We start from the raw sequence: 22,819 nt of genomic DNA, 5'->3' as shown, positions 1-22,819 counted from the left end.
CAGCGGCGCCCCGTGTGAATTATCCCATGTGTGAATGTTTCTCCTGAGTTATCTACGTGATACGACAAACCCATATAAACCCAGGGCTGCCCTGGGGGCCGCACACTGGCCATGATGAAGGCGCTGCTGGCTCTGCTCTGTCTCCTGCCCTGTTTCGGGCGCGGGGCTCACTTCACCTCCCTGGGTAAGGACGGATGCATCCGTATATGCCTATTTGAAGCCCTGATGGGTGTTGTTAGGTGGTGATAAAGATGGGACTGGGGAGGGGGGGTTTCTCTTCCGTCTTCCAGCATGGCAAAAGAATCGGAGTGGTTTTGGAGCAAGTCCAGAGCTCTGGTTTGGTCCAGGGAAAACTCACCCCTGTTCAGACCAGAGCAAAGCCACTTATTAAGATCCGCTGATTAACGAGGGCAGCATTTTCCTGCAAGCTGCCCACGTGGGGGTCCTCGTAGCCCCTGAACTAGCAGAGCAGCTTATGGGACTTTGAAGCTTTTGCCTGGAGACTGGGTGACTCTGGAAGCAAGCGTGGGAAGCCCAGATGCCCCCCAAGGATCCCTCCCCCCGACTGCACAGGTCCGTTACAGCCACAGACAAGGGTCCAGAACAAGTTGCCTCTTGCTATGGCAGGGAAAGACCCCCTCAGACCTGGGCCAGGTTTTTTGAAGAGACTTCAGCACCTGATTTATCCTGGATCCCACCCCTGGTCCCTGTAGCCAGACGCTGCAGTCGAGATGAGGGAGTTGGTGCAGGTTCTTCCAGGCGCAGCTGAGGTCTGGCTCCTTCCTCCCGGCGCCGGGTTCAAGCTGTTCTTTCGCTCCCTCGTTTCCTTGCTGTGCAGAGATCTGGCAGAAACTCTTGGCTTCTGCGCCGATAGCCGGTGAGCCAGCCAGGATCATCTGCGGGTGCTCCCCCCATCTTCCTCCTAGCATCTGTGTTGGTCTCATAGCCTCTTCCCCGAGTGTCTGGGGCAGTGCAAGGTGAAGTTGAGGGCAAGGCCGTGCTGGGGGTCAGGATCTTCACTCACAGCCTAGTGGCAGAAGAGCACCAAGAACCCTGGAGCCCGGGTTCCTGACCCCGAAGGGGATCCCAGGTGATGTTCAGTGCCAGGAGCCATGGGGAAGCCGTCTCTTGACCCAGCCAGACACGGGGGGTAGCTCAGAGGGCAATGCCCAGGTTGGACACGAGGAACAGCAGCTAATTAGTCCCTAAGTGGTGTCTCCAAAACAGGCCCATTAGCCATGTGAGCTGGGCAGGCAGCAGAGCAGGGTCTGCCCTCCCTGCCCGCAGTCCTGTCCTAGCCCCCTGGCCTCCTTCCAGGGAGAAACAGCGGGTCCTCCATCGCGGATCAGGAGCTTCAGCGCATCTCTGAGGAGCTCTATGCCGCCGATGTGAACCGGGCCGCTGGCCGCCAGGTCATCCTTGACCTGCAGCACAAGGTGCCCGCCTCAGAGACCAGCACCGGGCACGACTATGCCAGCCACAAGTGAGCGCGGGAAAAGGGGAGGGAATCCAGAGGCTGCCCTGAGCCGATCCATTGTCTTTCCTAGCAGGGGCAAGAGCCCCTGGGGTTGGGAAGACCCTGCCAGCCACTGTAACATGGAGGATACGCAGGCAATGGCAGTGGGAGGGGATGTTGTGCCAGGGCTTGGCACAGAAGCAGGAGGGCATGTGGACCTTGCTTCTGGGGTTTTTCTGGGTGGGATTGGTGCCCAGCCTTGCTCTGGCTTCTCTGCACCCCAATGGCATCCCTTTCATAGAGCCCCCCCAGCCCCAAGGACCAGGTAGTCCCAGTGAGAGGGCACCGACAAACCTGGGTTCAGAGCCACGACCCAGATAAACCGCACCCCCTGCTCCAAGCCCCGACCGCTCTGGCCCAGCCCTAGGTCTCAGCCCCATCTCCTGCGGCATCGCCAGGCTTTTCCGCTACGTGGATGAGGGCACGCTGTTTACCAGGCCCACCTTCGCCCGGCTCCGGGCCCTGCTGGACAACTACAACCGCCAGACAGGGCAGGAGGAGGCGGTGACAGCGACTGAGGCTGAAGAACAGGAGGCCTTCCTAGCAGAGATCTTTGCCACCCCCGTGTTGGCCACCCTCACCCGCTTCTTCCTCGCCAAAGGTGAGTGGCACTGTCATGGGTACCCACCCGGACATGTCCCCCCCGACAGTTCCCTTCATGTCTCAGGCCCAGCGCCCAGCTCACAGCCAAAATAACAAGCGTGCCCTCAGCCAGCACCTGGCATGGCACATCTTGGCAGCTCCAGGCACAGGATGGGCTTTGCCCCTGGTGAATGCACAACTTGGCGGGTGTGCGAGGGGATGGTTGCACAGTCAGTGCGGGGCGTGGAGGGAAAGGAGTTGCACAGACAGCCCAGGCCCTGATGCCCACCATGCCCCAACCAGGCCTGTATGCTTCGGAGGCCGAGTTCCAGAAGGACCTGAAGACGATGTGGTTCGGGATGTACTCACGCTCCAGCGGAAAGGCAACCGACTCCTCTGGCTTCGAGCACGTCTTCCACGGTATGCAGCCCCCCGGGGTGGGGGGAGGGAGGGCTCTTTCCTACCCCTGCCAGGTTGCTTGGAGTCCAGCTTCTTCCTGCCCCAAGGTGAGATCAAGAAGGGGAAAGTCTCGGGCTTCCACAACTGGGTCCATTACTACGAGCTGGAGAAGGCTGGGCAGATCAACTACCTGAGCTACAGCTACGATGGGCCTGTGAGTGTCTCGGAGTGGGGTGGGGGGCAGGGGGTAACTCCTAGCCCAGTAGAATCCTTCCCATCCCAGTATAACCGGTCCAGTGACACCCAGTCTAGGCTGATTCCCTCCTCCTAGCAGGCAGCGGGGGCTCCCTAACTCTCAGGCTGGGCTCTTGGAGGGGGGGCACCTGCCCCAGTTGCTTCCCCTCCAAGCCCCTGTGTGCTTGCAGTGGACCACCTACCCCGACATCCTGGCCATCCAGTACCGCTGGAGCAGTTACTTGAAGAGCGTCGGCTCCTTCTTCATCGGCTCCAGCCCCGAGTTCGAGGTGGCCGTCTACACGCTGTGCTTCAAGGCCCGGCCTGACCGGCTGTGAGTGCCCAGGGAGGGGAGCTGGGGCTGGGGGTCGTGGCCAGTGCCATCTGCTCTGATCCTTGCAGCAGGGGCCATCAGGTCAAGACTCGTGGGTTCTCATCTCAGCTCCAGGAGGAAACCAAGTCTAGTGATTGGAGCACAGGGCTGGCAGCTAGGACGCCCGGGTTCTCCCCTGGGCGCTGGGAAGGAGTGGGGTCCCATGGCTAGAGCTGGAGCCAGGACTCCTGGGTTCTCACCAGTGCCAAGTCCCAGGTTTGAGAGAGGCACAGAAAGTCCCAAGCTGGGGGGTCACTGCCCCTGAGACCCCCTCAGGTCCCCTTTTCCACTTCCTTGGTGGGTGGGTGGGGAGGCAACAGGGCCTGCTCCAGCCTCATGCCCGCCTCCCTCCAGGTGCACCCTCAGCCTCGCGGGGAAGCGGGCGCAGATCCAGACCTACTCATGGGCCAACACAGAGTACGGGGCCGGCCAACACTACCTCGCCTCCTCCTACCCCTTCAGCCCCTAGCGCCTGCGCCAATAAAGCCTTACTCAGCCCTTGGTCCCACCAGCAGCCTGCTGTGCCATTGCTGCTCTTCTGGAGGGTCCGGGGGGGGTGGGGGGGGACACACTGATTTCAGTTGCATCACATGCACCAGTCCTGGGACAGCGGTGGTCATCGGCACGCAGAGAGGCAGTGCTCTTGGCTGTGTCCAGGGATTCAGGCCCTGGCTTTCCTGAGGGACTGGGCCCCCACCTTGCTCTTGCACTAGCCTCTGAGAAAAGGTGTGCATTGCACAGTGGATGAGGATGTGGCAACCCGGTGCCACCTACCCATGGCAGTGCCCCTGGGGGGGATGCACATCACACCCAGGCAAGGCCTGAGCCCCTGAGCCTACAAGCAAGATGGGAGCCCCGGAGCCCAGCAAATCCCAGCTTCCCCAGGACCCCTGCCTGGATGTTGTGAACTCCCCCCCACACACACACACACATGCACCCCACAAGGCTAAGCCCCGGATCCAGCAGTGCTGGAGCCCCCCAAGCCAAATGGAAGGGACCATTGGGCCACCTCGCAGTGCTGTCAGGGCCAAATGCCTGGCAGGGCCCCTTATTCATAGGCAGGGATGAAGCATGCGTGTGTGTGCACATGTATGTGTGTGTACATGTATTTGTGTGTGTGCATGAATATGTGTATGGATGCATGTGTGTGCATGCAAGTGTGTGTACATGCATGTGGGCACGCATGTGGGCATGCACACGTGTATGTGGATGCATGTGTGTACACGTGTGTATGTGCATGCATATTTGTATGGATGCATGCATATGTGCACACATGTACATCTGTGTATTTATGTGTGCATGTGTGTATACATTCCTGAGCATGTATGGCTGTGCATGTGTGTTTGAATGCATGTGCCTGTGTTTGCACGCACACATGTTGGTTGGGTCTGTGTACATGTGTGTGGGTGCATACATGTGTCATACGTGTTCCTGCGTGTGTGCATGCGTGTGGAGGTGTTGTCCCCAGCAGGAAGCAAGCTGCCTGGTGCTCTGGCTACGGGCCCAAGCTGGCAGTCCTGCCCACACCCCCAGCCCTGGCACTGAGTGATACCATGAGCCAGGCCCACTCCCCGGCACCTGCGGTGCCACGTCACCCAAGCACAGGAAGCCACCGAGACACCAGGCGCTTCCTACCTGCGTGCGCAGCAGGCCTGGCCCCACCTCCAGCATCGGGAGGGAGCAAGGAGTTCTGGGAAGGGACCCCCCCAACGTAACCACCTGCCCATGCCCCCTTCCACAGCTTGCTCACAGCATGGACCATGGGTTGTGGGGGAGCAGCTCTGAGCTGCTCTCAGGATTGATCCCAGGGTGCCCAGCGCTGAGCAGGCTCCTGCATTCAGGGGCTTCAAGGCCTCACAGAGGCACTGGGTGAAGGAACTCACCCAAGGCCCTGCAGTGAAGCAGTGGCAGAGCCAGGCCCAGAACCTAGGAGTCCTGAGCTGTAGACACCCCCCCAGCGCTGCAGCTGCCCCCCTGCTGGGTGTTTCCTTCCCCACCCCCAAACCTGTTCTCTGGGCAGGGAGAGACTGAGATAGGAGAGAACCCAGGAGTTTGGGCACCCAGGCCTCAAACCACTAGGCCACCCAGCCTGCCAGCAGCTGCCTGACTGGAGAGGCAGGGCTGGAGGTCAGGGCAGGGCAGGGAGGGATGGGGGGGACAGCTACAGGAATATGAGCATGGGTGTCAGTGTGTGTGTGCACACGCATGAGTCTGTGTACATGTATGCAAGTGTGTGTATATGTGTGTGCATGCACACCTATGTGTAGGCACACCTGTACGTAGGTATGCATATATATATAGGTGTGTGTGTGTCCCAGGCACAGGCCAGGCCAGGCCCGGGTGTGAGCATACACGTGTGCTGCCTCCAGGGGCCCATGCGGAGGCCTGGCATGTGTGCATGTCACAACAGGCCTGTGCCGCCAGGTGCTCACACACACACAAACACACTCCCGCATGTGTGCGGGGCAGGGCGTGTGGGTGTGCCGGCCAGGCGCGTCCCTGCCCCACGTCGCGGCAAGTGTTTACCCCGTAAGTTCGGCGCCTGCCCCAGCCACGGCGCTGCGGCTTGGCATGACGTGCAGCTCAGGAAGTGCAGCCGCCAGCGCGAGGCCCCGTGCCGGATAGGCTGGGGGCAGGTTCTGGGGCCGTGCTGTGGGCGGCGCCACTGGGCCGAGCCCCACCAGGCCGCTGCGCCCCCATGCCTGGGGCCCAGGCGCCATGAGCACCCCCAAGCAGGCGCTGGCCGGCGCCATCCGGGCCGAGGCCAAGCGGCACGAGGGGGTGAAGCAGCACCTGGCCAAGCTAGGGCGCCTGGTGGAGCGCGTGCCCGACCCCCAGCTGCGCGCCAGCTTGCAGAGGACCGTGAGCAGCCTCCGAGGTGAGTGGGGTCCTTGTGGGGCTGGGGGGGGTCTGCTTTGTCACCCCACGGCTGCAACTGGCAGCATCCCCCGGTGGGCATCGTGATATCAACACGGGGCTGCCCCCCACTTTTGCGCCTGCTGTTGGGGGGCACCCTGCAGCTGAGTGTTGCTCTCCTACCCTTTTTGGCCTCTACCGTGTTTTGACCTGCCAGCCCGGGTCCTGGAGCCGTGTTGGGCTTGGGTGCTGGGCGGGGGGAAGTGATGGGTGCTGGGCCCTGCTGGGGGTGGTGTTGCCAGGGGTCTGTGCTGAGCTGGGGGGGGGCAGGACTGGGCTGTGCTGGGGGGGCTGGATTGAGCCGTGCCGTGGGGATCTGTGCTGTGCTGGAGTGGGAGGGGGGGCTATGCCATGCTGGGGGGCTGGGACAGCTTGAGGAACACCTCTAGGAAAGGATGGAGACAGCCCACGGTGGGGCACTCATGCCAACCCCGGGGACCTGTGCCACTAGGGTTGGGGTACGGGTGGGGGGGCAGCATTGGCAGGGCCCAGCAGCTCCCTGCCGGGTGGGGGGGCACTAACGTATTGTGTCGCTCGCGGCTTCCTGCCGGGGACACCTGACTCCTGTGGTCTGTGACGTGGCCTCTTCCCCCAGCGCCGCCTGCCACAGGCAGGCGAGGAGCTGCCCTGCCCCCGGGAGCCGTGCCCCTCCCCACCCACCCCCCAACCCCATGCCAAGTTGGTCACTATGGCCCCAGGCCCAGCTCAGACCCCAATGGGGTTGCCTGACCCAGACAGCTCTGGGGGCCCTGGGAGGCCCAATCCTGGGCTCCAGTGCTCTGGCAGCACAGGCTGGAGACCCCAGGAGAAGGGCTGGGGGGGGGTCCCCATGCACCCCGCCCGTGGCATCGACCTTGCCTCCCCCTTGGAAACCATCACCAGCATCTCCCACGTAGCAACCCCATGCACGGCTGCCATGGCAACAGGGCGAGCATGGATGGTTGCTAGGGAGATGCCTGGCACCTCCATCAAGGTAGCAGCAGGCCCCGGGCTCCGGACAAAGGGGCTGCCCCAGCAAAGGGGGTCTTGCACACGCGTGTGCACATGCATGCTGAGTCAGCACTGCCCTGCCCAGCAGGGAGGAGAGCACCACGGGCGCGTCCGGCGCCACCCGGGCTGGGCGGGGCACCTGGCCCAGCAGGATGAGCCGGCGATGCCAGGACGGTGCCGCCTGCTGCGCCTGACAGCCGGGAGGGGCCGTGGGTCCGGTGCTCTGTGTGGCACCAGCAGCTGGCGTCACAGCAAGGACACGTGTCCCCGGATCGGGGCCCCGTGCACTGAGCGAAGATGGGCCTCAGGGGGCCCCGTGGGGCCTCGGAGCTGCCCAGGGGCCCTTGTGCCACCCCACCGCAGGGCCACGGCCAGGCCTGCGGGGGTCCCTGCTGGCAGGAAGGGGGGGCCCTTCCCCCCCAGGCTCCGGCTGGCGTGGGGGTGGGCGCGAGCTGCGCGTCAAGCTGCAGCAGCACGCGTGGGCGAGTCGCCATGGCGACGCGCCCGGCTGTCACGCGCTGCCCGCCCATGGGGGCTGCAGGGCCTCGTCCCCCCCAGGGCACACGTGGCCCCAGGCAGCGCCCACTGCACCCTGGGGCTGGCGCGTGGCAGGGCCAGGGCGGGCGCCGCAGGGTGCAGACCTGGGCCCAGGCGGCCTGTCTGGATGGGGGGTCTAGCGGGGCTGCTTCGGGGTAGGGGGGCAGCAGGGGACAGGGCTGATTAACCCCACGAGGCCTGGCAGGGGCTAGCACAGGCCTTTCCCTCCAGGCCCTCACTCCCGGCCCTGCCAGTGCCCCTCGCCCCTGACCCGCAGCCCCCCGCCCTGCCCGTGCCCCTCACTCCCGACCTGCAGCCCCTTGCCCCAGCACCCCCCATCCCCCATCCCCGGCTGCGACTCTATTTCTAGTGCCCGCTGGTCCCCTGCGGGGCGGCTGAGTCACGGCCCCGTGGGGCAGGTACCCGCCAATCACCCGCCCACGGGCAGCGATGGGGTGGCTCCCCCCCACCCGCTGGGCCCATCTGGAGCTGATGCCAACCCCCCGCCACAGGCCGGGCGCTCCCCGCCGTAGTAGCAAGTGCTGGCAAGGCAGCTCGCAGCCCGGGGAGGAGGTGCCAGGCAGCGGCTGGCACCAGGCACCTCGCAGCCCCTCACCCCCCACCCGCGGCCCAGCTTCCCCTGCTCGGCCCCGACCTCTTCCTGGCGCCGCCCCCGGCACAGCCCCCCGGCACCTCGGCCCACGCGGGGCCCCTGCCAGCCGTGCCCCCCCCATGTGCACCCTCTGGGCTCCGGGTCTGCCCCCGGCAGCGGTGCCCGGGCCCGGGCTGGCGGCGGGGGGCGGAGCCGGGGGGCGTGTCCGGCCCTTCCAGGGGGCGGCGTTGCGCGGCCGGGGCTATTTTTGCAGGGCGCTGCGCTGGCGCAGCCCGTTGCGCGGCTATAAATAGCGGGGGGGGGGGGCGCAAGGGGTTAATGATAAAGGACGGGGGGAGGGGCACCAGCAAGGCTGGGGGGGCTGCGGGTCGGCACTGGGGGGCACCGGGCGGGCGGGGGTCTCCCAGGGCCCACCCCACGCGGGGCCCGCCCGTGCCGGCTCCCCGATGCCCGGGGGCCAGGGTGCAGCGGGGCTCTGGGCCGCCCCCCCCAGCATCTCCCCCGCCCCCAATTAGCCCGGCTGTTGCTGCATTTCCAGGCCCGCTGTTGCCATAACGACCGAATGCAGATCCCCCCCCAGTAAAAAAACCCTCTAGGAAATGCGGTTGGCGGCTCGCCTGGCCCGGGGCACGGGGGGGCCCTTCCCGCCTCCCCCCATCCCGGCCCCAGGGCCGCGTGCGCGCCGCTCGGGCAGCGCCGTGCACCGCCCGGCCGGCCCGCCCGCCCCCTGCCTCAGTTTCCCCACATGCGCACACGTGGCAGAGCCTCGGGGCGGGGGGCCGCGGGGGGGCAGCCTCGGGTGCAATCAGCGGTGGTGAATGGCAGGAGGGCTGCGGGTCGGGACTGCGGGGCACCGGCGGGGCGGGGGGGGAGCCGCACAGCCCGCCCCCCGCCCGGCGCCCCGCCCCGCCCCGCCGCTCCGCGCCCCCCCGCGCCCCGCCCCGGTCCCCGCTCGGGCTCCGCCGCCGCCGCCGGCTCCAGTCCGGGTTTTGCTCGCGCGGCGCCGCCCGCAGCCGCCGGCTCCGCTCCCGCTGCCGCTCGGCTGCCGCAGCCGGTGCCGGGGCCGGTGCCCGGAGCGCGGTGCGCGGTGCCCGGGGCCGGTGCCCGGGTCCCGGCGGGGGAGGCCGGCGCGGGGCATGGGGCGGCGCTGAGCGGGGCCGGGGGCGCCGTGGCCGGTGCCGCCCCCCCGGGCCGCCCATGAGCAGAGGCGCCGGCCTGCAGCGCCGCACCACCTACCTCATCTCGCTCACGCTGGTCAAGCTCGAATCGGTGCCAGGGCCGGTGGTGCCCGGGCCGGTGCCCCGCGATGGAGCCGCCCTGGAGCGCAGCCCCCCGGCCCCCCGGCTGAGGCCCGACGAGCCGGGCAGGGCCAAGCGGCCCGAGCGCGTCTTCCAGCGCCAGGACGCTCTGTGGGTCAGCGCCGCCGGCCCCGACGCCTTCGCGCCGCTCTCGCCCGGCAGCCCCGTGGGCCTGTGGGCGCCCCCCGCGCCTGACGCCAGCCATGGGTCCCCGGCTGAAGCTCCCCGTGCGCCCCCGCCGGTGCCGCCCAAGCCCGATGCCGCCTTGCTGCCGCCGCCCAAGCCGGAACTGCCCCCCAAGCCCGACATGGCCTGCACGCCCCCTGCGCCACCTGCCGTGCCCCCCAAGCCGGACCCAGGGCTGCCGCCTAAGCCAGACACCGCCGCTGTCCCAGGGCTGCCTGCACTGCCACCCAAGCCGGATGCTGCTGCTATCCCAGGGCTGCCTGCGCTGCCACCCAAGCCAGATGCTGCTGCTATCCCAGGGCTGCCCGCGCTGCCACCCAAGCCGGACACCGCCACTGTCCCAGCGCTGCCTGTGCTCCCTCCCAAACCGGATGCTGCTGCTATCCCAGCGCTGCTGGCGCTGCCACCCAAGCCAGACACCACCGGTGTCCCAGGGCTGCCAGTGCTACCACCCAAGCCGGATGCTGCCGCTTTCACAGGGCTGCCTGCGCTCCCTCCCAAGCCGGATGCTGCTGCCATCCCGGGGCTGCCTGCGCTGCCACCCAAGCCGGAGGCTGTCGCTGTCCCAGGGCTGCCGGTGCTTCCGCCCAAGCCAGACGTCGCCACTGTCCCAGCACTGCCTGTGCTGCCACCACTGCCGCCCCCGAAGCCCGAGGTGGCCCCACTGCCCCTGGCACCCACCGTGCCCCCCAAACCAGAAGCTGTCCCGGGGACCAAGGAGACGCTGGAGGTGCCTGGTGAGAGGTCCCCGCCACCGCTCACCAGTACCTGCTCTGCCACGGCTGCAGCGCCCGCTCGCCGCCTGCTGCTGAGCCATGCCAGCTGGGGGTGCCCTGAGGTGCGAGAGCCCGAGGTGGTGGTGGGCCGTGCCGGAGCCTCGTCTCCGCACCCCGGAGCGGGTGCCCGGCGCCTGCGGCTGGCCAACAAGCCCTTCAAGACAGTGACCACCAGTGGAGCCAAGGTGGGGGGTGAAGGCAAGGCAGGCAAGGGCACGCCCAAGGCTGGCAGCAACCGGCTCTCATGGCCCGAGAGTGAGGGCAAAGGCCGGGCCAAGGCGGGTGCCAAGGCAGGTGGTGCGGAAGTCGCCCCCCGTGCCACAGCTCGAGCCAAGCTGTCACCTCGCAAAGGCAAAAGCAAGACCCTGGACAACAGCGACCTGCACCCAGGGCCCGGGGGCTTGGCAGCACCCAGCCCTGGCGCCCCTGAAGTGGGTGCGAGCCTGAAGCGGGGCCGCGAGGGCGGGAGGGCATCCACCCGCGACCGTAAGATGCTCAAGTTCATCAGCGGCATATTTACCAAGAGCCCTGCATCCACGCCCACCCACCCTGCACCTGGCTGGGGGCTGGGTGGCACTGAGTCGGGCAGGTTGGCATCGCCCAGTAAGTACCAGGCGTGCCGGTTTTGGAGTGGGGTGAGTCATGATGGGGGCCGGGCTTCTGGGCTCCCTTCACAGAGGGTCTGGGAGTCTGGACTTCTGGGTCCCATGCCCTGCCTGGCTCTGAATTCCCCACCCTGCCTACCCTCTGGGGGGTGACAGTGCCACTCCCTGCCTCAGTTTCCCCTTCTGTGTGATGGTGGCATTGGTGGGGGAGGGGAAATGGGACTGTTGAGGGCCTTGACCTTCAAGGCTGGGGGGCAGGATGTTGTCTCTAGGGTGGGTCCGTGCTGGGGGGGGCCGCAGGGTGCTGTAATGGGGTGCGATGGAACTGCAACCTGGACCTGTCTCATGCTGTCACCCTGGGTGCATTTGCACACATGTATGCATGCAAGCATGTTTATGTGTGTAAGCTTGGCTGCATATGTGAGTATACATGTTTGTGTGCACAAGCATGTTGGTGTGTGCATGTAGATGTGATTCTGTGCATCTGGGTGCGCACGCATGCTTGTGTGTGCCTGTGTGTGGGAGCATGCTGCATGTATGCACATGCTTGAATGTTCCTGTGTGTGTACACATATGCATGTGCTTGCATACTCCAGGGTGTGCAAGCATGTGTGTGTGTGTGCATGCACATTTGTGTATACACCCACTTGAGTGTGCTTGGGTGTGTGTGCTTGCATGTGCAAGGGTGCTTCTGTACATGTGTACTTGCGTGTGCCTGTTTGCGTGTGTGTGTGTGTATGTAAGCATGTGGGTGCTGTCGTGTGCACTGGCATCTGCATGTGCAAGCCTGTGTGTGCCTCTGCAGGCAAGCGTGTGGGCACCTCTGTGTGCATGTGCATGCCTGTGCGTGCGCTGGCGTGTTCCCGGGCAGGCAAGCGTGGGGGGGAGCATCCGTGTGCGCTTTCCCTTGTGTGCGTGGGTGCGTGCCCCAGTGTGCGCATGTATGTGTGGGCGTGTGCCTGTGTATGGCTGTGATGGCAGACGTGCATGCGTGGGGGGGGCTTCCCCAGCCTGTGTGTTCACAGGGGCGCTTTCGAGTGTGCACACATGTGTGTGCGTGTGTCTAGGGTGGGGGGCTCTGGCATTGAAGGTGCCAGCCCAGGGGTTGCTGGGGGTGGGGTCCTGTAGGCCGCTTGCCCACAGACCTGGCCACATGCTGCACCAGGGGCTGTACACGTGTGTGACAAGCATGATGGCTGCATGTTCCGGGGGACCAGGCATAGAAGGGCACCTTGACTTAGTGCACACAGATCCATCGGGGCCAGGGAGACCCCAAAATCCACACACACATACACCCCCCACCCACACACACATACAGATGCCTCTTGGAACCTCCCCCTCCCCCAGCATCTGTGGAAATTGCCATGGTGACTTTGGGGGGGGGGGTGTCTCCTAGGAAACCCTCCATGCATGAAGCCCCTCCCTGTCATGTGTTGGCAGGAGGTTGGGGGGCAGCTGGGCTCTGTGGGTAGGCATGCGTGTGCTGTGTGGGACCTAGAGTTGTCATGTCACGGCATTTGTGGCAGGACTTGAGCACCTGGGCATCACCTTCCCCCCTCAGTGCCTAGTGGGGGGGCACATGCATGTAGATTCACATGCTAGCATGGGGCAGGAGGCTGTAGGGGATCCAGGAGGATGCTGGGGGGGGTGCACACATGTGTATATCCACATGCTGGCATAGGCTGCGCCAGGGCCCAGGACACGTTACGGATAGAAGCTGGGCATTCAGGCCCCACTTCCCTTCTTGAGCTGGGATAGGAACCAAGTGCCCGAGCTCCACTCCTCTAAAAGAGTTGGGACACTGAGCACAAGTGTGTGCATGCAGTGTGTGCAGCCGTGTGCATGCGGGTGGCCTGAACTACCTGTGTGCAGCAGGTGCGCGAGCCCTGTGTGTGCCCTGGGTGAACACATAGGAATGGGCATCATATGTGGGGGCTGCAGTAAGTGTGCATGAGCAGGCCCTGTGTGTGAACGTGGTGTGTGCATGTGTGCAGGACTTGGGTGTGTAGGTGCATTGGGTGTGCTTGTGCTGTGTGCATGTGGTACTGCACAGCGTGAGTGTGCAGTGAGCGCATGCAGTGTGTGTACGTGTGCTCCATGTGTATGTGCAACACGCGTGCACAATACATGTGGGTGTGCAGTGCGTTTGTAAGTATGCCAGGCGCGTGCATCAGGCAAGCACATGGAGAATGCACTATGTGTGTGTGCCCTGCATGTGTGTGCAATGCAGGTATGTAGCATGTCCGTGTGTGGTGTGAGCATGCAGGGTGTGTGCCAGGGCCGCGGGGCAGGGACGATGCCCCCAGCTCTGAGGGGGAGCAGTTCTGGCGCCTCACAGAACTGCAGCCCCTCATGAGCTGCCCCCTCAGGGGCACCAGGCCTGTGATGGGCAGGGGGCACCAGGGACCAGGACCCAGGCTGGGCCCGGGCCACTCCGTGCACCCATGCTTGCCTGAGCCCCGCGGAGCTGCCTGGCCTGGGGGCTGGAGGAGCAGGAGTTGGGGGGCAAGGGGGCTCTGTCTGGTCTTACCCCCTCCGTTTTCGCCCCCCAGAGGCCTTGGCCAGCAGCCAGGAATGGACCCTTGGGCGCTCGGTCCCTGAGATCCGGCTGGTAGGTGGCCCCCTCCTGCCCCTGCCAGTGCCCCTCACTCCCAACCCACAGCCCACAGCCCCCCTTGGCCATGCATCGGGCTTTCTGGGGGACACCCCCCCAGGGACCACCTACCCCAGAGAATTGCGGGGCGGGGGCACATTGGAAGCTTCAGCTTGATGGGGTGGGGGCTGGTCACAGCCCGGGGGTCCTGCCTGGCCATGACTCTCTCTGAACTCTGCCCTTTGACCCTGCAGGGAGTCCTGGGCAGCCCCAAGAGTGGGAGGTCATCCCTGGTGCATCGGTTCCTCACCGGCTCCTACCTGGGCCTGGAGCCAGCGGAGAGTAAGTGCCTGGGGCTGCGGGGGGCATTTGGGGGGGCAGCAGGGGAGCTGAGCAGGCATCTCCTGCCTGCCTGCAAGGCAGGGCCCTTGACCGCTGACCTCCGCCCTTTGCTCCCCACCCATTAAAGACTTATCTGAAGCATGCCAGCCCCGCCAGCCTACCTCCTGCCCCTCCCCCCCAGCCCTGGCACCACAGAGCCAGGACAAAGCCCCATTGAGGCTGCAGCTGGCGGCAGAGGCTGGCACCGCCTGGGCACTGCGCAGCCCCAGCCACCCCAGAATGGGCATGGGGGCAAGTCAGCAAAGCCAGGCCACAGCCCTGCCCCTGCCCCCCGTCCCTTGGCACCCTCCCCCCAGCTGCGCTGGGTCAGAAGCACCCGCAGGGGAGTACATGGTGCCCCTCACTCCCAACCTGCAGTCTCCCCCCCAGCCCTGCCAGTGCCCCGCACTCCCAACCCACAGCCCCCTGCACTCCCAGCCCTGCCAGTGCCCCGCACTCCTGACCTGCAGCCCCTAGCAGTTCTGAGCCCCAGCCCCCTGCCCGTCTCTCCCCACAGGTGGGCAGTTCAAGAAGGAGGTGGTGGTGGATGGGCAGAGTCACCTGCTGCTGATCCGGGAAGAGGCGGATGCCCCCGATGCCAAGGTAACCCCCTGGCAAGGTGGGAGCAGCCCCAGGCTGGGAGTGGTGGGGGGGGCACAGAGATGCCCCATGGAGCATCTGGGGCTATTGCGGGGGGCATCTCTAGGGCTGGGGGGTGCAGGAAGCAGGCCTTGACCCCTGCCCCTTCCCCCCAGTTTGCTGGCTGGGTGGACGCGGTGGTCTTCGTCTTTAGCCTGGAGAACGAGGGCAGCTTCCAGGAGGCGGCGCAGCTCTATGGACTCCTGACCACCCACCGCAGCCCTGGCGACATGGCCCTGGCACTCGTGGGCACCCAGGGTGAGAGGGGGTCCAGCAGGGGGCGCTGAGCTGTATGGGTGGGGTCAAGCAGGGGGTGCTGGACTGTATGGCGGGTAGTGTCCAGCAGGAGGCACTGGGCTGTATGGGGGAGGGGTGTCCTGCAGTGGTGCTCTACCCTGGCCAGCCGCCGTGGCCTCAGTTCCTGGGTGTGGGGGGCCATGGGGCATTAACCCTTCACATGCCATCACAGTCTTGACCCCTGGAGGTGCTGCCCACCCGCCTTGTGCCTGAGCTCAGAGACGTGGGTCCTGGGTGCAGGGGGATGGGGGGTGCCTCTCCATGCATCCCACTGAGCCAGTGCTACCCCCCCACAGACAAGATCAGCGCCTCGAACCCACGGGCCGTGCCCGACTCCCAGGCCCAGGCACTCTGCGCCGACATGAAGCGCTGCCTCTACTACGAGACCTGCGCCACGTACGGCCTCAACGTGGACCGGGTCTTCACTGAAGGTGCCACGGGGCTGGGGGGGGCGGGCTGGGGGGGCGTGAGCCTGGATGCTGCTGGCCATGGCCCAGATCACAGAGGCCCCCGGGCGGGGGGGCCGTGGCCAGAGCAGCCCCCTGACTCCCCCGTGCCGTGTCTCCACAGTGGCGCAGAAGGCCGTGGCCCTGAAGAAGCAGCAGCAGCTCCTGGCATCCTGCAAGTCTCTGCCCAGCACCCCCAGCCACTCGGCCGGCTCCACCCCCGTGGGCGGGGGGCACCCGGGGCAGGTACCAAGAGCAGAGGGGGCGTTAACCCTTGTGCAGTCCCAGGTGCCCCCCCCCCCCCCATCCCATTTGGCCCCTGCCCCCGCTCTCCACCCACTGCCAAGAACCCAGGCATCCAGCCCACCCTCCCACCACCGCTGACAGCCTGTCTCCCGCAGGCCAACAACGGGGGCCACACCAGCGACTACTCGTCCTCGCTACCCTCCACGCCCAGCGTCAGCCACCGGGAGCTGCGGGGTGAGGCCACAGTTCCGGCCACGGCCACTCTGGGCACCCCCAGCTCACTGCACCGGGGCGCCAAGCGCCGCACCAGCCTCTTTGCCGTGAGTAGCACCCAGTGCGGGGTGGGTACAGGACATGGGCACCGGGAGGGGGGGCTGGGGTGTCCTCCAGGGCAGGATGCCTGGCAGGGCTGGTACATGGGTACCATGCCCTGACCACCCCCCATCTTGGTGCAGAACCGCCGGGGCAGCGACTCGGAGAAGCGGAGCCTGGACAGCCGGGGGGAGGCAGGCAGCGGCCGCGCCATCCCCATCAAGCAGGTGAGGCCCCCGCGTCACCAGGATCAGGCCCTGCCCAAGAGGGAGCACCTAGCATTGTCCTGGCAACAGGGACAGCCCGGGGGGGCACATGCCTGTGCACAGGACTGGGGCACACATTTCCCCCATGGATGTGGATGCCTGGCACGTCTTTGTGGGCCCACATGCCTGGCACATGCATACGTCCTGCAGATACATGTGCCTGGCACATTTTTTATGGGTGCAAACTTCAGCCATGGGTGCACATAGCTGGTGCACGTCTTTGTAGGTGCACAAGCCTGGCATATGCATCCCCTGTGGGTGCACACACCTAGCACAGCCCCCTGTGAATGCACACCCCTGGTACATGCACACACATGCCTGGCACACGCTTCTCCCATGGGTGCAGACACCCGGCACCCCTCCCATGAGCACTCATGCTTAACACACTCACCCTTCTGTGAGTGCACACGCCTGGCACATGCACCCTAGTGTGAGCTCACACTCTTAGCACCCACACCCCACTGTGACCACATATGCCTGGCGCACGCACTCCACTGTGGACACACACCCAGCAACACCGCCCTCATGCCCATTAGTGTGCACACCCTCACACTCAAGCCGGGTCTGCATGTCCGCAGCTCCCCCCAGCGCACACCCCAGGCTCCGGGCAGGAGCCAGCTGCCCCAGGGTGTGTCTCTCCTGCCCCTCCTGGCCTAATTGCCCTTCTTGCCCCCCACCAGAGCTTCCTGCTGAAGCGCAGCGGGAACTCACTGAACAAGGAGTGGAAGAAGAAATACGTGACACTGTCGAGCAACGGGCTCCTGCTCTACCACCCCAGCATCAACGTAGGCCGGGCCGAGTGGGCAGGGGGCACGGGGCAGGCCAGGTCCCCCTGGCTGGGCACAGCGAGGCACGGTCCCTCTCTGGGGGACATGCCATGTGCAGACCCCCCCCAATGCACCCTTTGCACCCCCTCCCAGGACTACATCCACAGCACCCACGGCAAGGAGATGGACCTGCTGCGCACCACGGTGAAGGTGCCTGGGAAGCGCCCGCCCCGCGCCATCTCAGCCTGCGGCCCCTCAGCCAGCATCAACGGCCTCGTCAAGGATGTGCCCGTGCCCGAGGGTGCTGGTCAGTGATATAGGGTGGGGGGACTGTGGGGTTGGGAGGTGGGGTCTTGTGGCCCTTGGGGCCACCCAGGCTCCATCCAGTCCCTACAACCCTGTATGGGTCCCGTGGGCTGCCTGACGCCCCTCTCCCCTGCAGCCAGCGCGTCGCCCGCCACGCTGAGCCTCCCACCTGAGCCCCGGGGCGGGGGGCAAGGACCGGACCCTGCAGCGCTGCCACTCAGCCACCAACCCCAAGACGGGCAGCCTGGGTAGGAGGGCAGGGGGTTCTGGGGGGCAGGGGGTGCTGGAGGGGCACAAAGGGTGCTGGGGGTCTAGGTGGGGGACACTAGGGTCTTTTTCAGAAGCCTCTAGGGTTCCTCCCTGGGAGGTGGGAGCTGCCTGGGTCTTTTGGGGGCGGGCTCTGGGGGATGGGGGGATGCCTGGTGGGTGGGAGCTACCTGGCTCCTTTTTGGGAAGTTCTTTTTGTGGCTGTCGGGGGCACTGGGGGGCAGGGGCTGTTTGGTGGCATCAGGGGGTATTTGGGGGGCAGCAGGGGGTACAGGGTCTTCAAGGGGGGACACCAGGGGTCTGTCTGTGGGTCCTTCTTGGGGGGGTCAATGGCAGAGGCTCCACAGCCCTCACTCTGCTCTGCCCCCCCCATCCCAGAGGGTGTTGAGGGTGTGCTGAGCCCCGGGGGCGGCTCCCGGGACCCCCTGCCCTCGCCCATGGTCGACCGCAAGAAGCACCGGCGCAAGAAGCTGACAACGCAGTCCAAGACCGAGGGGGCAGCTGGGCAGGCTGAAGGTGAGGTGGGGGGGCACGGGGCTCCAGGGACCTTCTGGGATGTCTGGGGCAGGGGGTACCACGGAGACCAGCAGAGGGGAGGGGGCTTCCTCTCACGGCCCCCCACCCCCACCCCGAGGATGCTCACGGCGCTTCCTGCTTCGCACTTGGCTTTCACCCCCGCTCCTCTCTGCCCTCCCCCCTGGCCGGGGGGTCCCGCTTTGCCCCCTGCCCACCCGGGGACGCCGGCTGACGCTTCGCCTCTCTTCTCTCCTGCTGCCGGACCCGCCGCAGCCAAGCGCAAAATGTGGAAGCTCAAAACCTTTGGTAGCTTAAGAAATATTTATAAGACAGGTAACGGCCTGGCCCCCCTCGCCAGCCCCCCTGCATGCCCTGCACCCCCGTGGCCGGAGGGGCAGACGCTGGGGGTGGCAGGGGGTGAATGCAGGCACAGGCGGGGTGGAGGGGTAGACATCCAGGCCTGGGTAGGACTTTGCAACCTGCTGCGATTGCTGTACCGCCCCCACCACCCCGCCGTGGGCTTTTCCACCTCACCTGCCCCCACCCCAGCTCTGTGGGTGCTGATGTGTCCCCCCCACCCCTCGTCCAGCAGAGGAGGAGAACTTCGAGTTCCTCATCGTGTCCAGCACGGGGCAGACATGGCACTTCGAGGCCAGCAGCTTTGAGGAGCGGGATGCCTGGGTGCAGGCCATCGAGAGCCAGATCCTGGCCAGCCTGCAGTGCTGCGAGAGCAGCAAGAACAAGGTAGGACCCCCCCAGCCCAGCCACTGCCCCCACCCCTCTGCCCCATGCCCATCCACCCCTGCTCCATGCCCCCTGTGCACTGTGCAGCCCGCTGCCCCCCTCCAACCCCTTCCGGCTGGGAGAAGGGTCCGGGGGCATTGAGCAAGGAAGGGAACCCAAGGGTCCGGGCTTCCCCGACCCCCTACTCCCCATCTGGGGATCGAAACCAGGCTTCCAGGCTCCCCGAGGTCCCTCCCACTCCCCAGCTGGGGGTAAAACCCAGGCATCCAGGCTTCTGCTTGAGGTACAACAGCCCGGAGTGAGGGGGTGGCCCTCTGCCTGGTGGCCTTGAAACAGGAGAAAAATGCGACCACCTCTGGGGTGGACCCTAGTCCAGCGCTGCCAGCATAACCGTGTGCTGGGTGGGAGGGGGGACACAGGCAGGCTCCGGGCTGCCTGGGGGCCTAGAGCCTGGCTCTGGGCTTGTTGGGGGGGTGAGGCGGATAAAGGTGCCTGGTGCCCTCTGACCCCCTGGCCCGGTGCCCGCAGGCCCGGATGGACAGCCAGAGTGAGGCCGTAGCCATCCAGGCTATTCGCAACACCAAGGGCAACTCCCAGTGCGTGGACTGCGGGGCCCCCAGTAAGTCTGGGGGGAGGGGCTGGGGGGGTCGGGGCCATCCTGGGCTTCTGGGGGCTGGGGGGGGTCCATGCCCATGTGGATGCCTGGGGCCTGGAGGGGCGGTGGAGACTCCCGATGGGGCTGGAAGAGTCCAGGCAACATCTAGGGGGGCCGGGGCAGTCTCAGGGGCAGGGGATCCAGAGGATCCACGGGGCTGGAACTGTCCGGTGGGGCCAGGATCCAGGGCTGTCCCTGGGCAGGGGGGTTGGGAGGTCCAGGTGGGCCCTGCCAGGCTCTCACCCCCTCCCCGCTCCGCGTGCCACAGACCCGACGTGGGCCAGCCTGAACCTAGGGGCCCTGATCTGCATCGAGTGCTCGGGCATCCACCGCAACCTGGGCACGCACGTGTCGCGCGTGCGCTCGCTGGACCTGGACGACTGGCCCTCGGAGCTGACACTGGTGCTCACCACCATCGGCAACGCCACGGCCAACGGCATCTGGGAGGCACGGCCCCAGGGGCACCGCAAGCCCACACCCGATGCCTCCCGGTGAGCTGGGGAAGGGCACGGCAAGGCGGTGGGCATGGGGCAGCTCCGGGATCCCGGCCCTGACCCCGTACCATGTCCCGCAGGGAGGAGCGGGAGGCATGGATCCGCGCCAAGTACGAGCAGCGCCTGTTTGTGGCACCGTTGCCGGAGCCCACGGCCCCACTGGCCCCGCGGCTGCTGCAGGCGGCGCTGGAGCAGGACATGGGCACTGTGCTGCTGCTCCTGGCCCACAGCACCCGCGAGCTCGTCACCGCGGGCACCGGCGACCCCGACCGGCGCTCGGCCCTGCACGTGGCCTGCGACCTCGCCCACGTCGTCATCACCCAACTCCTCGTCTGGGTACGGCCATGGTGGGCGATGGGGGGGGGGGGGGAAGGGGGTCGTGCCTGCCTGCCCCCGTAGCGGGGGCTGGCATCACAGCCCTGCCCCCTTCCTGCTGCAGTGATGTCATCACTGGGGCATACAACCTCATGGGTAGAGGGTTGTGGAGACTTCCCCGGGAACCCCGGGGCTTTGCCAGGGGGCAGGAAACAGGCCTGGGGGTGCTTGTTTCCTCATGGCTCTTGGGGGGGTGGAGACTTCCTGTGGCAGCCAGTGGGAGCTCAGGAGGAATTGCTGCCCCCCGCAACCCCCAACCACTTCCTGGGGCTTTGCCAGGGGCAGGGGGCAGGAGCCAGGCCTGAGGGGTGCAGATCCCTTATTATTTCAGTGATGTCATCACTGAGGCTTGTGACCTCACAGCCTGCATCTCTGAGGGGGCAAAGACTTCCCTGTGGCAGCCAATCGGAGCACAGGGCCCTGCCCCAGGGCTGTTTTGGGGGTGGGGGGAAAGAACCAGGTCCCCTATCACTGTGGTGACATCATCACTGGAGCTTGTGACCTCATGGCCTGGGTCTCTGAGGGCGTGGAGACTTCCCCACGGCAGCCAATCAAAGCCCAGCTGCCCCCAAGGGCACATGGGGCAGAAGCCAGGGTGCGGGGTGGGGAGAGTGCCCTGTTGCTGCCCCCCTCACTGCTCTTCTAACTACCCCACAGTACGGCGCGGACGTGACGGCACGGGACGGGCTGGGGCGCACGGCGCTGTACTACGCCCGGCGCGCCGGCAGCCAGGAGTGCGCTGACATCCTGCTGCAGCACGGCTGCCCCGGCGAGGGCCACGGCCCCCCTGCCGCGGCCCCCGGGCCTCCCGCCGCGGCCCATGGCCCCGCCGCCACGCCTGGCATGCGGCGCAAGAGCAGCTCGGCCAGCATGGGACGCTGTGACCTACGGACTGCCCTGGTATAGCCCCCCCCCAGCCCCGCCATGGGGGCCGCGTGGCCTGGCATAGGGCACCTCTGCTCTCTGCTGGCTGGGGGGGCCGGTGCCCCCCCTCACCCCCTCCCACCCCCAGGCGACGTGGATGGTTTGTATTTTTGATGCTCTATTTATTATTCGCCCGTTGTCCTCAGCAATGCCAGACCCTGCCCCGCTGTCTCCCTGCCCCCCCTGCACCAGCGACTCCCCCCAATCCCTGCCCCCCCTGCCACCACCCCCAGCTTCACAGTAGCCTGGGCTGGATGCCCGGACTCCTGGGTTCTAGCCTTGGCCCAGGAAGGCAGCAGGGGCCAGTGGGTAGGGAGTGCGCGTGCATGCGTGTGTGTGTGCGTATGTGTGGGCAGGGAGGGGCAGGCCCAGGACTCCTCGGTTCTCTGCCACTACCCCTCCACCCCGCACTGGGCTGCCAGCCTTGCTGGAGGTTTGAGGGCCCCCAGGCATGGGCTGAGCCCCCCAGAGCAGCTGGGAGCCCGGACGCCTGGGATCTCTGCCACTGCCACTCCTTGCTCCACGCCCTGAACTCCTCTGCCAGCCGGGGGGGAAAGAGGGGGCCGTACGGTGCCCAAGGGGCACAGACGGGCATCGGGGACCCCCCACTCACCACACCCCGGGGCAGCATCCGCCCGGAGCAGAGCAAGCCCCGGGTTTTAACCATCCCCTTTTCTAGACGGACCCTTTTGTACAGACCCCACCCTGCCCCGCTCCCCAACCTCCCCCCGTGGGACCCTGTTTTAATTTATTGCTTCGTTTAGGATTAGGATAGAGCCAGATTCTCTCTCTCTCTCTCTCTCTCTTTCTCTCTCTCGCGGTGCCCTGGGGCCGTGGCAGGCTGTGCCCTGGCCCCGTGGCCCCAGGGCTTGTGGCTCCGTGCTGTGCGGTGTGTGGAGGCCGCAGACGTGGCCCTTGTTGTGAGTGATGTGGTCTCAGGCTTTATTTCAATCTGTGATCAGGGTAATTCCCCCTCCCCTCCCCCCACCCCTGCCAGGGGGTGGTCATGGGACATCGTGGCTGGCACCCCCCGACCCCCCGCCCTGCTGCCTTTGCCCCCGCCGCTCCGGAGGCTCGGGGGGCACAGTGGCCCATGGCCCCCTTCCCCCTCCATTCTTCCAAGCCGCCGGGCTGATGAGCTCATGAATGTATCCGCGTCCATGTTGCACACAAGCACCCGCCCAAGCACCGGGCGCGGGCTGTGGCCCAGCCCATGGGAGGGCACCGTGCCCCCCGCCAGAGCCGGGAGGGGGCTGCCGTGGCCTAGGCAGCGGATCAGGGAGTGGAGGGGAGGACGTGGCCTCCGCCTTGGGATGCTGCCCCCCACCCCAGCGTGGAGGGGTGGGCTGAGGAGGGGCCGGGGTGGTGGGGGACGTCCAGCCACTGGTGCCCACCGTGGCCATGTACAGCATTTGAACCTCTTGGATTGTAACTGTAAGTACGTAATGTCCGACTCATGCCTGCGGCTGCTTCTTTCTGCTCCGGAGGCGGGGGGCAGTGAGGGAGGGCCATGGCCACGTGGCAGCTGGATGGCGCAGGGACCGGCTGAGCCCCCCAGGCCCCAGC

At 66.3% G+C, this 22,819-nt stretch overlaps 2 protein-coding genes and 1 long non-coding RNA gene across 3 annotated transcripts; 2 read left to right on the top strand and 1 right to left on the bottom strand.

Annotated features, from left to right (window-relative positions):
- Positions 1 to 93: 93 nt before the first annotated feature.
- On the top strand, positions 94 to 5,801 carry LOC149860794 (uridylate-specific endoribonuclease C-like). The gene is made up of 7 exons (XM_090056265.1): positions 94 to 184; positions 1,318 to 1,483; positions 1,915 to 2,117; positions 2,402 to 2,518; positions 2,605 to 2,711; positions 2,923 to 3,065; positions 3,459 to 5,801. Exons 1-7 carry the CDS (start codon positions 112 to 114, stop codon positions 3,571 to 3,573), a joined length of 924 nt encoding a protein of 307 aa, XP_089912391.1. The 5' UTR covers positions 94 to 111; the 3' UTR covers positions 3,574 to 5,801.
- LOC149860795 (uncharacterized) lies at positions 97 to 3,072 on the bottom strand. The gene is made up of 3 exons (XR_016443367.1): positions 2,935 to 3,072; positions 2,468 to 2,594; positions 97 to 1,424 (listed from the first exon to the last, which is right to left on the bottom strand). It is a non-coding gene; the product is annotated as an uncharacterized LOC149860795 (long non-coding RNA).
- A 3,185-nt stretch (positions 5,802 to 8,986) lies between the features above and the next one.
- On the top strand, positions 8,987 to 22,788 carry AGAP2 (ArfGAP with GTPase domain, ankyrin repeat and PH domain 2). Its single transcript, XM_090056266.1, has 17 exons — positions 8,987 to 11,023; positions 13,578 to 13,636; positions 13,873 to 13,960; positions 14,517 to 14,602; positions 14,755 to 14,896; positions 15,232 to 15,366; positions 15,506 to 15,627; positions 15,783 to 15,947; positions 16,083 to 16,166; positions 16,886 to 16,990; positions 17,126 to 17,263; positions 17,630 to 17,654; positions 18,651 to 18,805; positions 19,334 to 19,424; positions 19,729 to 19,951; positions 20,035 to 20,290; positions 20,987 to 22,788. Exons 1-17 carry the CDS (start codon positions 9,358 to 9,360, stop codon positions 21,233 to 21,235), a joined length of 3,789 nt encoding a protein of 1,262 aa, XP_089912392.1. The 5' UTR covers positions 8,987 to 9,357; the 3' UTR covers positions 21,236 to 22,788.
- Positions 22,789 to 22,819: the final 31 nt, after the last annotated feature.

The sequence above is a fragment of the Crocodylus siamensis genome, chromosome 6 (genome assembly GCF_052110815.1).
Source record: "Crocodylus siamensis isolate JL-2025a chromosome 6, ASM5211081v1, whole genome shotgun sequence".
NCBI lineage: Eukaryota > Metazoa > Chordata > Crocodylia > Crocodylidae > Crocodylus > Crocodylus siamensis.
This window is presented reverse-complemented; position numbering and strand designations above follow the sequence as displayed.